At 39.7% G+C, this 15169-nt stretch overlaps 2 protein-coding genes across 2 annotated transcripts; both read right to left on the bottom strand.

Moving 5' to 3' along the window:
- Positions 1 to 2658: 2658 nt before the first annotated feature.
- On the bottom strand, positions 2659 to 6598 carry LOC104597992 (putative inactive purple acid phosphatase 2). The gene is made up of 2 exons (XM_010259826.3): positions 5484 to 6598; positions 2659 to 4246 (listed from the first exon to the last, which is right to left on the bottom strand). Exons 1-2 carry the CDS (start codon positions 6186 to 6188, stop codon positions 2993 to 2995), a joined length of 1959 nt encoding a protein of 652 aa, XP_010258128.1. The 5' UTR covers positions 6189 to 6598; the 3' UTR covers positions 2659 to 2992.
- Positions 6599 to 8914: 2316 nt separating this feature from the next.
- Positions 8915 to 13992, bottom strand: LOC104597993 (putative inactive purple acid phosphatase 2). The gene is made up of 3 exons (XM_010259827.3): positions 13118 to 13992; positions 11877 to 12853; positions 8915 to 10451 (listed from the first exon to the last, which is right to left on the bottom strand). The coding sequence occupies exons 2-3, from the start codon at positions 12582 to 12584 to the stop codon at positions 9201 to 9203; spliced, it is 1959 nt and encodes a 652-aa protein (XP_010258129.1). The 5' UTR covers positions 12585 to 12853; positions 13118 to 13992; the 3' UTR covers positions 8915 to 9200.
- Positions 13993 to 15169: the final 1177 nt, after the last annotated feature.

Genomic DNA, 15169 nt, shown 5'->3' with positions numbered 1-15169 from the left:
TGGATGGATCAAACTATCAAAGCCGGTCGGATTCAACAAAAGGTAAGAAGATGCTCTCTACTACTATAGATAAGTAGTGGTGAAATACTGAAATTTTAAGGCAAACATTTATTCATGTACTCATTTTTTATTCACTAATGGAGTGATGGGTCTTGGGTCATCTTTAATGTTTACAACATACCTCCTGATGAACTCGGTAGTGAAGAACTAAGTAGGTTGTAATTACTAACTCGGTTCGGGTCGAGTCGATTTTGGTTTTCACACATGAAAACCGAAACTGAACCGAATCATCAGTTTATGATTTTTTATAACCCAAAACCAACCGGTGTTGAAGAAAACCCGGTCGACTCAGGTTGGATCAGACCGAGTTGGCCGGTTTGGTCTGGTTGGATCTTCTTATGAATAGCCCTAACTTTAATGCCATAACCTTTTTCTTTTAACTAGAGAGCGCCCATGAAGCAACATATCCAAGTATTCAACCATTAAGCAAAAACCAAAAAAGAAGTAACCCAAGGTGATGAAGGAAGATTTGGCCCGACCTCGTAACCACTCAACACGTGGCAAAGGCAATAGCTCGGCACAACAGTACGCCCAAGGCGCGAGCTCCGAAAAGAGGAACTCGCGGTCCGAACTCCCCACAAGGAGCTCGAGCTCTCCCTTAGACCCCGAGCCTTACGAGCACAAAGGGCAACAACCTGAACTGGCCCGCCCCATGGTAGTTCGGACCACACCTCTATCTGAACTCAAGACCATCTCGCACACCACTCCAGCACTTCGCCTCCAGGACGCCGAACTGAACAACCGTACCGTACCTGACACCGAAGGAGTCCGTATCCTGAGGTGGCGCACGTGACTGACTTGGGATCTGACGCTTGACAGCCGCACTTCAATGACCCCTTGCCACTGCCATCTCCAGTTACAGAGACGGCTCCGACAGAGAGCAGTGGCGGTTTTGCCCCAACAGAGGTGATGACACCCGAACTGGCAGAAGCGCAGAGGTAATCATACTCGACCTGACAGAAGCTTAGGAGTGAGTGCGCGAAGTGGTTATAAAAGACCCCTTCCCCCCAAGAAGAGAGGTATGTGATAACTTTGCGCCATCTGGTTTTATCTTGCCTTTGAGGAAATACTAACTTGAGTTTCAGAGCATTCTCACCGGGTTCTTCCCCGGAGATTACTCGCTTCCTCCTCCGTTTCAAGCACCTTCTACTCCATCCCGGGGCAAGATCGCTGACAACTAGGACCGGCCAGATTGCGCACCATCACAAGAAAAATAAAACAATCCTGGAAATGAAAATCCAAAGAAGAAACCCTCGGCAAAAATAATCTATAGCCGATTGTGCAACCCAAAAACTAACTCTAAACGTCTCAGAAATGGCACATCCAATATTGAAGAGAAGAAAATAAAAATGAAGAAAAAAAATAGAAAATATTAACCTGAAAAGCTTTGCAATGTTCTCAACAGCTTACCCAACTCTAAAACGTCTCTACAAGACTTCAATTTTGAAGAGAAAGTGTGAATAGTTTGTTTGGAGGAAGGAGGTAGAGACGTTTGAAATGCCTAGATTTCAAACCTCATTCACTTTTCAACAAGTTACAAGTTATTTATCCGGATAAATGTAGGTACTTGGGTAATTTTTTCCTGGGAAGCACTTATCTAATAAGTGCATTTACTCATTTTTTTTATTCTCATGTAAATAAGGCAATGGCCATTTTAGCCACAAAAGTCCATTATTAAAAAGGGTATTTTTGTCCCATTCAAGTGTTGGCAACTTCCCCCTAGATGGAAAAGTTATTTACCCACTTAGGAGATGAATATCACTTATCCATAAAAATAAACTTTCCTTGATTCCCACATAAATCTGAAAAAAGAACATGTGATTCTTGACAAATGAGAACTAAAATCCCATTGACCAAGTTCCCCCTCTCAAAAACCGAAAAAAGAATGCCCCCAAATGAAAATATTATATGTGGGAGATGCTTGAGAAGTCCGAACGGTCTCATGCGTTACCTGGTTTAGATGATATTACGTGGATTAAAAAAAAGAAAATTCAAAAATCTGTTTGGAGTTGGACAATCAGACGTGTTTTAAGAATGGACGACGGGCGAGTGTCTGGGTTTGGGTTGATTTCTTGACCCGAAATGATGACCATTACTCATGTCATCTGGCTTCTGTTTCTCTCTTCTTAGCCAGAAGAGAAGATGAAGACCGTGTTTCAGAATAGAATGGGCCGAAAATGTTTTCAGATCGAAATATTTGAGCTAAATTTTCATCGGTGGAATTTATTTGAATTTTTAAAGAACAGAATTCAATGGATTTACTCTAGGTTTACTTTGGAAATGGTAGATAATTTATACCTTTTTTAGATGCGAAAGAAGTTCATTTATACCAGTTACTAGTCTATTCTCCTCCTGATTATCTCTTACAGGAGTGCGGTTCTGAACAATTGCAGTAAAAAATTGTCAATAATGACTCATGAGAACTGTTGCATTGTTTACCCATCATGAACAACACTACGCAATTTAACACGGGTCCTTTCCTTTAGAGCCTCAAACCAGAGGAGTTGATTGATGTGATCGTTTATGTAAAATGAATAATATCAATCATATACATGTACACACATCAACATGCTAAAGCTTTCGGTGGAGAAAATAATCTTAATGAAAGTGAAACTTTCATCCATTCAGTTTTCTTAAAGCAAAAATTAATGGAATTTCAGGACATCAATGTTTGATAAAAACATTGAACAGAACTTTTGCCTGATAAATATACAAAACAACTAATCACAAAGGTCATACTTTACACAGATTTCCAGAGGTTTATATGGTATAACAAAACGTTTGAAGGCTGCCAGTTTTCTCCCAGCGTGGCAGGATGATATGAGAGCTTAACCTGCTTCATCTGTAAATTTGGAATTTGAAATGTCAACAAAAGTCTATGATTGCAGAGATCACACAACCAATTTGCTTAAATGATCAGAACCCACACATTTCATGCCTCTTCAGTCTTGACAGCAGTCCAGCCCCTCCTAGATATGGACTCTCTCCTTGCATGTGATATATATCCAGTAACATAACCCAAGAATGCCCCAAGCACCAGGATACTCCCTCCCTTCACCAGCCACGACAGTGTAGATTTCATAACCTCTTTGCCACTGCTACCACCACCATTGAGAACCTGGCCTGAAGCCAGGATCTCAACCATGTCATGCACCTCTCCATCATGGTTCCCAACATAAATCAGTTTTAGCTTTTCCCTTGTAGCAACAAGCCTAGTATACCCAAACTCACCTGTCCTGTACAAAGATTGATGGGGTTGGGGGTAGATTGGATCCTTTACATGGTCAGGCCTTGGATCCCAGGTTGGTTGCCAGTCTTGTCCAGCCATTCCAATTACTGCATGCACCGGTAAATCCTCTGTATCCTTCCCATCAAGGCTTGCCCTTGCACAGGTGAAGTTTTTCATTGGACAGAACCTCTCATACCTATGGACATGGCCCCATAGAGCAATGGTTACCTTATACTCCACAAATAGAGGCTCCAAATGCTCAAGCATTCTCTTTCTTAAGGGTGCATCCCTGGCTCCATTACTTGTTGTGTACATGGGACGGTGACCTTGTACAACAACAAAAGGAGTCTTCCTGCGGTCAACAGCCTGCAAGTCATGTTTTATGAAATTGTATTGGTCACTCCGTGGAAGGAAATTGGTCTCGGTTGATATATACACAAAATGCACAACCCCAACATCAAATGAGTAGTAAAGGTTTCGTGTGGCTGGGGCTCGAGTCCCAGTTATGAAAGAAGAGTTTCCAGGCATATTGAATCTAAGGCTGTATGGGACTCCACATTCACCACCTCCATCTGTTCTGTAGACAGACTGAGCCCAGTCAGGTCTCCAGGGCTGTAAGGGCCAGTTATACTCATGATTGCCAATACAAACATGGTATGGGACCTTAGAAGCAACAGGTTCGATCTGAGTAAAAAATGTGTCCCACAACCATGAATAGCCTCTTGCATAGCTGATATCACCAATGTGCGAAATGAAGGTGGGTTTATCACCAAGGGCTTCAATGTCACGTAGAACCCACTTCATGGTTGACATGCTTTCTGCTTGTGTACGAAGAAAAGTTGCATATGGGGTTGAGGTCCCCAAATCTCCAAACAGAAAAGCAACTGTTTCATCTGAGTCCCAGTCTCGTGAGATAAAACTATGAGTTTTGCTCCATCCTCTTTCATCACTTCCAACCTACATACAAAATGACCAAAAAGAGTTTAATACCATGTTAGAGAATAGGAGAGAATTATGGTTGGATCTGTGAACCGATACAATTAGAAACAGAGAAAACAACTTGGGCATTCCCTAATTAAGTATAATTAACTTAAATCTCCCTGTTTTTAGGTGTTTGTTAAAGTGATCACACAACTTTGGAACTATCTATTTTTATCTACCCAGCCCTAGCAAACCAATTCTAGTCTCCAAAAGAATTTCAGTACTTAATAACATCTAATTGTTTTGATGGATATTTATAACATCTAATGTTAGGATAACATCATTTTCCTAGTAGGCGATTTAGAAATATTATTAAGAAACTATGTCTACGTAACTACATATATCAATACTACATTATTACATGCAATCTTACTTGAACCATATTTTCATAAAAGGATAAAAGCAATTTGATTGGAACAGAAACATTGCAGGATTGGTTGCACTTGCACACAGATGATGTTTATTGCTTCCCTTACAGTATTAGTTATACTTGATTAACTTATGATCTCTTGATTGAGATTTGAGAAACATTCTTGATTGCCTTCTAAGCCATTCGTCCAATTCAACTTTATCTCTGAAGCAATGTGTAGCTAGATTTCTAATATTTCATATTCTGTCTTCACCACACATAAATTGAAACAGATAAGAAAAGAAAAAGGGAAAACAAGACCTAATTCTCAAACAAACTTTCTTATACTTGATTATCCAGGTCAAAAGTAAGAAATTACCTTGAACCAGTTGTTAAGCATCCAACAGAAGAAATTTGAAAGACAGGCTAATCGAGGATAATGAGATAGTAATGAAGCAATGACACATGGCAACAAGAACCTTAATATGAGAAACTTGACTCTGACTAGAAACAAGGAAGAGTCCAATCAGAAGTGACTAAGAGACATTAATATCATTAAAAGGTTAGTGACATGACATGGTGGAAGAAAATAGTAAATCAAAACAAACCTCTGAGACCAAATATGGAAGGAAATTGCAAGACATAGCCACTGAAAACCCAAGAAATAAAGAAAAAAGAAAATGAGAAGCACAAAGCAGGCAATTTGTAAACAAGTCAAGCAAATCATCGATTCCAACAATTGAAGCAAAATTATTATTATGAAACCCAAGAAATAAATAATAAATAAATGCAAAAAAATAAAGCGAAAAAATGATAATCCAACAAACGAACAACTTAAGGAACTGAAAGCAAAATCGGTTTTACCTTGTAATAGTATCTCATTCCACTCTTCAAGTTGGTCATAACCCCATCATGAATAAACCCAGGATCCCTCCACCCAATACTCTCATTAGCAGGGGAATCACACATATCCAAGCGCTCATACGTCCTCACCTCAGTCCCAGCAACGTAATCCAACCGATGTTCTCTCTTCCCATACTTCACAAAACTCTCCTTCCCATCCGCAGTAACAAACATAACTCTCATCTCATCAACCTTGGTCGTGAAGGCCAAATGAATCTGTTCCGGGCCACGACCGCTCTCGAACCCCAACTCCTCCGATTTCGCCAGGAGGTGTTTGGTTCCGGGTAAGGGGTTGTGATCGTGATCGAGGCGGGAACGGTCGACCTCGTCCTCGGTCCATCGGAAGATACGGAACTGGTAATTGGAACGAAGATTGACCAGAGGGAGGTGGACGGAGCACGAACCGGATTGCCAATTGTTGCAAGAGGACAAGAAGACATAGCCGATGAAATTGTCGTCAGGGGAATCGGGAGGCGAATAGATACCGAGCCAGTCGAGGGAGGAAGGGGAGTCGACACCGGCCCAATGGACTCGGACTGAGTCGCCGGATTTGGATAGGATGCTGGGGCTTAGACATATAGAAACCGGAGAACAAAGAGATGGGTCTAGCAGGAGTACGGAGATGAATAAGAAAACGAGGAAGAAACGGAGTGATGAAGGAATCATTGCAAGATTTAATGCAAAAGAGCTTGTGGCTGCTGCTAGTGCTATTGTTTGATCGTTGAGAGGAGAATTGATTTCAGTCGGAAGCGACGAGCTCTTTCGTGCGTTGTTCCTTTTTCTCTTTCCTCCAAGTTAACTCAACACCTGAGCTGAGAGTTCCGTCACTCAAACGCTGCTCCAGGCTCTGTCGTGATTATTTAAAAAAAAAATCAACGGCTTTGGAGTTCGGATTGTTACTGTACATCTTCGTCTCCGCCGGACCAAAATTAGGATGACGGATATTCTTCAAACTTAGATAAAGAATATTCTATTACGTGTCACATGATAATTGGATCACGTTTTCATGCGGGCTGAGGTGGAAAGAACAGAAGTTCACACAATATTGACACCGGTGAATTCTTATCGATATATCATGTCAGTCGACACTGAATTGTGATATCCTTCTCACAGAACGCGCCTTACACCGATCTCACACCCGACATCTCACTCTCTACTACTACTGTATCAGTAGGAAACATCTCCCAATGAATAATAAATGCAAATACGAAAAATGCCCTCAAACTGCGGCAAGACATGGTGTGAGCCTGCACAGAACAAGTCCGCTATGTAGCAGATGGAGCCCTTCGAAGTTCGAACAATCGAACCCATATCGTATATAGATATGTAAAGAAGAAATCGGAGTAACTGAATGCTGCATAGCTGTTGTGCAGATTGTGAGAAAGGGGAAAAAAATCATTCAGCCTATCTCAGCAGTGGAAATAAAAAATATGCATTGGGTATCAGTAAAAAAGCATATATATACGGCCATAATGAAAAATTAAATGGTTGAGTGGTTTATTTAACAGTCTGATGAACACTTATTGCATTTTGTGCTTGGTTTGAAGGAAAAAGTAGAGAAAGATAAGTAAATCTTTACAAACCTTATTTACATTTCTTTTCCTTTTCCTTCAAATCAAACATAGCCTAAAAGAAATAGGCATGTGGCGTAAGTGAAACAATACAATACAATTGAGGGCCAATGGCCCAATGGCACCACTAAAGGTGGAAAATTTTAGAAATTTATAAGAAATGATTTGCACTGTTTGAAAGAATTATGATCTATTAGAATTATTTATTTCAAAAATGAATGTTTTCTTAATTGTAGGATTTGTAAGACCCGAAATGTATTTGTGTTGTCCATCTCCGATCTTAGATTTAGTGTTATTATTTAATTTGTAGGATTTGCAAGAGTTTGATCAATGTATTTAAACATATCTATATCTTTCCATTGTATATATGCATGTCCAAAATGTATTTGTGTCTATCTCCTAATTTACTAAATACCATTTGCTTCAAAGCAAAGAATCAAGAACAAGAAGTAGGGTGGCATGCTTTCGATTTCAAAGTACAAATGCAGCATAATATTAAATGTAATTTAAAAGCCAACCAAATAATCTATGATACCCATATGCATATATTAGAAGAGATAGTTCCATAGAGTCTTGAAATCTTTTGTCCAAGATGTAAATTTTTTTTTTCAAAATTTGCCCTTATAAATTCTAAAATTTATCCTCTTCCGAGGGTCTATATATCTATATAGTGTGCCGTTAAACATCTAATTATTTATGATAATGCCATTGCAAAATGTATTCTCTCTCCCACTTTCATATTTGGTACTGAAATATCTAATTATTTATAGTTATGCCACTATATAAAGCAAAAATTTATTACAAAAGTCATCTCTTTCTTCTCTCTGGCTTGATCCATTCTCCTTCTCTCTTTCTCATTTTTTCTTTCTTCGTGAGCCCAATATTTAGAGCTGTCAACGGTCGGGTCGGGTTTAGGATTGCTTGTACTAGTCTTGTTCCAATAAATGTTTATTTATTTATTTATTATAATTTACTAACAAAAAATAGACCCAAAACCGTATCGATTCTCTCTCTCTCTCTCTCTCCCCTCAAACCCAATATTTTGGGTTGTTAATGGGTAGACAAATTATTATTTTTGTCAAAATACCCTTTGTAATAGTACAAAAAATTTTCATAATAATCTTTGTAAATTAGAATTATGAAAAAGAAGTAATTTTTTATAATGTGACTTTTCTTCGGTTAGAAATGGCTCGAATGGGAACTTGTACCTCATGTATCTATCTTTTAAATCTATAATATAAATCTTGTGCTGTTGATAAACAAAACAAAACAAAATAAAAAGAGGGAATATGGTCTCTGCCCTGTTGCCATTCTTATTTTATTGGATTTGGTTAAGCAAACCTACCCAATTATAACTTGGGCTTACTAGAGTTTGTTGGGTCTGACCCAGAACAAATAAAGCCAAGTCTAAGATCTACTCTTAACAAACCCAACACATTCTAATATGATCTGTGTCCGCTGGTAGGTCCCAGTTTTATGGTGATCATGGAGGCACAGACCAAGTTGGAATAAGCATGTTAATTGGTTTTTCCAGGAGACCCTTTGTGATGCATTGATTGGTGTTAAAAGGATGTCCTTGTTACATATAGTTTCTTCAACCGAAATGGTTGTGGGTGAGCTTAAATAGCCTCATTTTCAATTTTTTATTTTTAGAAATATTAAAAAGCCACAAAAATTCTAATATATATATATATATATATATATATACTACATTCATCGACAATTCAAAATGAGTTGCCTTTCTTCACAAAACATGCTAAAGCTTTCCGTGGAGATAATAATGCTAATGAAGAGAAACATTCATCCATTCCGTTTTCTTAAAACAAAAACATTAATGGAATTTAAGGACATCCATGTTTGACAAAAATTACATTATAAATATACAGAATCACTAATCACAAAGGGTAAACTCCACACAGATTTTCAGAGGTTTATATGGTATAACAAAAAACATTTGAAGGCTGCCAGTTTTCTTTTTCTCCTATCTCGACAGGATGATAAGAGCTTAATCTGCTTCATCTGTTGATTTGGAATTTGAAATATCCACAATGGTCTAGCCTCTAGATCGTAGAGATTTGCCAACCAATTGCACAAATGATCACAAGCCTCATCTTTCATGCTTCTTGACAGCAGTCCAGCTCCCTCTAAATATGGATTCCCTCCTTGCATGTGATATAAATCCGGTTACATAACCCAGGAATGCCCCAAACAAGAGGATACTCCCTCCCTTCAACCATGACAGTTCAGATTCTATCACCTCTTTGCCACTGCTACTACCATCATTGAGAACCTGGCCAGATGCCAGGATCTCAACCATGTCATGCACCTCTCCATCATGGTTTCCAACATAAATCAGCGTTAGCTTTTCTCTTGTAGCAACAAGCCTAGTATACCCAAACTCACCTGTCCTGTACAAAGATTGGTGGGGTTGGGGGTAGATTGGATCATTTACATGGCCAGGCCTTGGATCCCAGATTGATTGCCAGTCTTGTCCAGCCATTCCAATTACTGCGTGCACTGGTAAATCCTCTGTATCGTTCCCGTTGAGGCTTGTGCCTGCACAGGAGAAGTTTTTCATTGGACAGAACCTCTCATACCTGTGGACGTGGCCCCATAGAGCAAGGGTCACCTTATACTCCACAAATAGAGGTTCCAAATGCTCAAGCATTTTCTTTCTCAAGGGTGCATCCTTCGCCCCACTACTTGTCGTGTACATAGGACGATGACCTTGCACAACAACAAAAGGAGTCTTCTTGCGATCAACAGTCTCCAAGTCATGTTTTAGGAAGTTGTACTGGTCACTCCCTGGAAGGAAATTGGTCTCTGTTGACATATACACGAAATGCACAACCCCAACATCAAATGAGTAATAAAGGTTTCGTGTGGCTGGAGCTCGAGTCCCAGTTATGAAAGATGAGTTTCCAGGCATATTGAACCTAAGGCTGTATGGGACTCCACATTCACCACCTCCATCTCTCCCATAGATAGTCCGAGCCCAGTCAGGTCTCCAGGGCTGTAAGGGCCAGTTATACTCATGGTTGCCAATACAGACATGGTATGGGACCTTAGAAGCAATAGGTTCAATCTGAGTAAAAAAAGTGTCCCACAACCATGAATAGCCTCTTGCATAGCTGATGTCACCAATGTGTGAAATGAAGGTGGGTTTATCACCAAGGGCTTTGATGTCTCGTAGGATCCACTTCATGGTCAATATGCTTTCTGCTTGTGTACGAAGAAAGGTTGCATATGGGATTGAGGTCCCCAAATCTCCAAACAGAAAAGCAACTGTTTCATCTGAGTCCCAGTCCCGTGAGATAAAACTATGAGTTTTGCTCCATCCTCTTTTATCACTTCCAACCTACATAAAAAATGACCAAGAAGAGTCTAATACCATGTCAGAGAATAAGAAAGAATTCTGGTCAGATCCGTGAGCTGATACAATTGGAAACGGGGAAAACAACCTAGATAGTCCCTAATTAAGGATAATTAACTTAAATCTCTCCATTTTTAGGTGCTTGTTAAAGTGGATATTGCACAGCTTTAGAAATGCCTATTTTTTCTACCCAGCCCTCGCAAACCCATTCTGCTCTCTAAAAGAATTTCAGTAGCCAATAACATCTAATGCTTGTGATGGATCTCAATAACATCTAATTTTAAGGATGTCGTTATTTATATAGCATCTATTTTGGGTGGGGGTGGGGGTTGGTCCAATTGGCTCAGACCCATTTTGTGCTTTTAGAAGTTTCAAGGCTTAAATTTAAACTCTAATATTCAGCTTTAGCAATTCCTGCTAAGTTGATTATTTGACCTGGGTACATTTCTTTGCTTTGAAAGGTTTCTGCATTCCTACTTTTCCAAATATAAGATTCTCCCTCAAAGACCTTTGATGATCTTGGGCATTTAACTGTCTGATTTTTCTCCACCAAGAAACTGCATCTTCATTAATTCCAGGAACCAAATGATGATCCAACACAGTTTGCCATACTTGTTTGGAGACTTGACATTTTTGATTCTATCTAAATTCTAACACTTTGTTTCTCTGTTAATCAACTCAGCTACCTTAGTCTCTAGGTTCTCAGTTGACCAGTCCCTACGAAGTAACCTATCCTTGAGAGGAGTGTTTGACGCCCATTTATCAGTCCAAAAAATTGATTTTTCCCCATTGCCTAGAGTCCACATTAATCCCTTATTCAGGCACATTTTATACTGCAAAATTCTTTCCAAGCCCATGAAGAATTCTTGGTGGCTTTAATTTCAAAGAGATCTCTATTTTAAATGTATTTTTCTCTTATTACTTTAACCCATGTACGAAAATCTTATATCAATTACTGGGAAAGATAGTAAGCATGAGAAACTTGACTAGATACAAGGAAGAGTCCAATCAGACCTTCATTGGTTCCAGTACTATGTCAGTATATAGAAGTAACTAAGATACATTAATTAACTAACAAGTTACGGAAGATAACATGGTGGAAGAAAATAGCAAATCAATACACACCTCTGGGACCATATACGGAAGGATTTTTTTTTTTTTTTATCAGCGCAAGTATGGAAGGAAATTGCAAAACATAGCCACTAAAAATCGAATAATTAGAGAATAAAAACAGGGGAGGCACCAGGCAGGAAATTTGTAAACAAGTCAAGCAAATCATCCATTCCAACGACTGGAAGAAAGACTTGTTATAACCCAAGAAATAATTAACAGTAAATACAACAAATAAAGTGAAAATCGATGATTCAACAAACGAACAACTAAAGGAACTGAAAGTAAAATCCGTATTACCTTGTAATAGTATCTGATTCCACTCTTCAAGTTGGTCATAACCCCATCATGAATAAACCCAGGATCCCTCCACCCAATACTCTCATTGGCAGGGGAATCACACATATCCAAGCGCTCATACGTCCTCACCTCAGTCACAGCAACGTTATCCAACCGATGTTCTCTCTCCCCATACTTCACAAAACTCTCCTTCCCATCCGCAGTAACAAACATAACTCTCATCTCATCAACCTTGGTGGTGAACGACAAATGAATCTGTTCCGGGCCACGACCGGTCTCGAAACCCAACTCCTCCGATTTGGCCAAGAGGTGCTTAGTTCCGGGTAAGGGGTTGTGATCATGGTCGAGGCGGGAACGGTCGACTTCGTCCTCGGTCCATCGGAAGATACGGAACTGATAGTTGGAACGAAGATTAACCAGAGGGAGGTCGACGAAGCACGAACCGGATTGCCAATTGTTGCAAGAAGACAAGAAGACATAGCCGATGAAATTGTCATCAGGGGAATCAGGGGGTGAGTAGATACCGAGCCAATCAAGGGAGGAAGGGGAGCCGACACCGGTCCACTGAATTCGGACTGAGTCACCGGGTTTGGATAGGATGCTGGGGTTTAGAAATATAGAAACAGGAGAACAAATAGATAGGTCTAGCAGGAGTATGGAGATGAATAAGAAAACGAGGAAGAAACGGAGGAGTGATGGTGGGACCATTGCAAAATTTTAAAGCAAGAGATTTTTTGGGTCAGGGTGAGTGATCTCTCTGTCTCTCAGAGTCACAGTTAGCTGTTGCTGGTGCTACTGTTTGTTCCTTGAGAGGAGATTTGATTTCAGTTGGATGTTGGAAGTTGGAGTTGATGATGGGTAATGGGTCGGAAAGGGAAGCGACGACTGCGACTCTGCGAGGCAGTGAGTCAGTTCTTTGACTTCTTTCGTCATTTCGTGCGCTGTTCATTTTCTCTTTCGTCAAGTGACCAACTTAACTAAAAAAATAAAGGGCAAATTTTTTAAACTACCTTATGTTTGGCTAACTGATAACTCTACAATAAAAAAATTGAAAATGAAGAAAAAGCCGCCGATCACAGCTCCGATGATAATGAGACTCTAAACCCAGGCGGAGATGTGGTCGGACGAGCTATCTCTTGATGGGAGAAACGCAGCCCATTATGAGGAAGCGAATGATGAATTTCACCATTATCGTATTTTTGTTCTCAGTAACGAATGAAAAAATAAAATGTCGAAGTTACCCTTTACTATTCTTCAAATTTTCAAAATATCACATGGTCGTCTCCGTGTTCCTCTTATCTCTTCAGCTACGTGTATATCAAGTAAGATGAATAAGCACGATTAAGAAGAAAAGTCTCGTAACAATTCCGCCGGGATTAAGATTTATCTCGAACACCTCTGCGGATGACTCATCCTGATAATCGGAAGTCTCATCCAAATCGGATTCAAATCTTAAACTATAAACCGCTCAAAATAATAGAGTTTTTACTCTTCGGCCTTCATACTCCTGACCACTCATTTCGTACATAACTGACTTGAGCATCGGATTGCCTACCCGGAAAATAACTCCTCTAGCGTCTGATCTCTTTCTTACTTACAGATCTTACTTCCACCTCGATTTTACTAATTAACAGAATTATGTAATTGTGATCTTGATTCAGAACACCTCAGACGAGACAGCATCAGTTACAATTAAAACATAAGCTTCGTTAGTCGTCTGTAATGAACCCAAATCAACAAATGGATTATTAGAACAATAGGACTAGAAGCATTGAACCCAGGCAGATCTGAGTTTCATTCGTCGTGTAGCCTTTTCTGATCGTTCAACCAAACCCCTCTGCAAACTGAATACCATCATTTTCAGGTAAGAAAACCCGTAAATTTTCCTGCATTGAAATCACGCTAATCAAATCTTTGGTGAGAAAAGGGTGCGGTTTTTGCTTCTGAGAGGTTGCATGACCAGCCAACTCTTCCTGATATATTGGCACCGGGGTCGGAATTTCTGTGTTGGGAAGGCCATGGTGTCCTTACTCTAGGGTCGTTTTTGCTCTAACCTACATGTCAAGTGTGATACTACCTCAAGGATGGGATGATTAGGGCGACCCAACCATACAGAGGTATATCTCATCTGATGCCACAAGTCGATCGACCCAGCTGATTTTAATTGGATGATTGAGAAGATTTTACAGTCCTAACAAATTTTCTTGTTTGGTGTGTCGATAGTGCCGTGTATTATGGGCAATACAACTACTATGGGCGGTCCCCCTGTTTTTTCTCGCTCAATGTTGAATGATGGATAGCTTGTTCTTGTCAATTAAACAAATCCAACAAAAATTTCCAACAGTGGTGAACTCAGATCTGGGTATGTCCGTGCGTGCGTGTGTAGCGACAATATTACAAGAAATTCGTCATCTGTAGCAAGTTCGTCATATGTCTGTGCGAGCACATTCTCCATGAAAAGAAGAGCTTTTCATTGATTTTTTATCTTGAGAGGAACAAGTCCGTCATATTCTCCATGGAACCTCCGGTCGACCAAACAGATGACGAACTTTCGATTGAAATTAAATGCTGCTGGAAGCTGCGAGGTAGCCCAACTCGGTTCCGACCGAAGCCACCATTCTCTTGGACCTTCCGTACAAGTCTGCTGACCAGACCAACGGTGAAGAAAGAGAGAAGAGGGGGTTTGGATTCCGACGAAGCCAAGAAGCTTGAGGCGGTCGACAAGGCCTGGCGACAACCGGAGGAAAACAGCGGAAGGCAATTCAGAAGGTGTCTTCGGTTTAACTGCAGTGGAAGATGGGGAGTGGTTTGGCAGGGCGAGTGCTCATTGCCCAAATCCACTCCATTTCAACCGATTTTCAAGTTGAGTATGAGTCGATTAATAAATGAGCTCAAGCTCAAGCCTAACAGAGCTTAGCTCGTGAGGCTCGCAACTCAAGCTTGAATATATATAAAATAAATTATAGAAAATAATATATATAATAAAAATATTATAATTCTTAATTTTTTTAAATATCAAATAAAAAATATTTTTATATATAATTTTTTATTTTTATAAAACATTTTTCTTAAATCAAACTTAAGTTTAAGGTTTTAACTTGAATTGGGCTTGAGCTTAAACTCGAGTCTTGTACTACCTTGATGAGTCAAGCTCCAACCTCGTACTATTCAGCTCGGCTAAGCTCAAATCCACCTCTAATAGTAAGGTTAGAGTTAGTCAATTAACTAAACCATAAAGGTAGTTTAAAAAATTTATCGATAAATAGTAAACTAATACCTATAATGCATGGGTT

The sequence above is a fragment of the Nelumbo nucifera genome, chromosome 4 (genome assembly GCF_055504915.1).
Source record: "Nelumbo nucifera cultivar China Antique chromosome 4, China Antique-T2T, whole genome shotgun sequence".
NCBI classification, from domain to species: Eukaryota; Viridiplantae; Streptophyta; class Magnoliopsida; order Proteales; family Nelumbonaceae; genus Nelumbo; species Nelumbo nucifera.
Note: the sequence above shows the minus strand (reverse complement) of the source record. Positions and strands in the feature narration are given on the sequence as shown.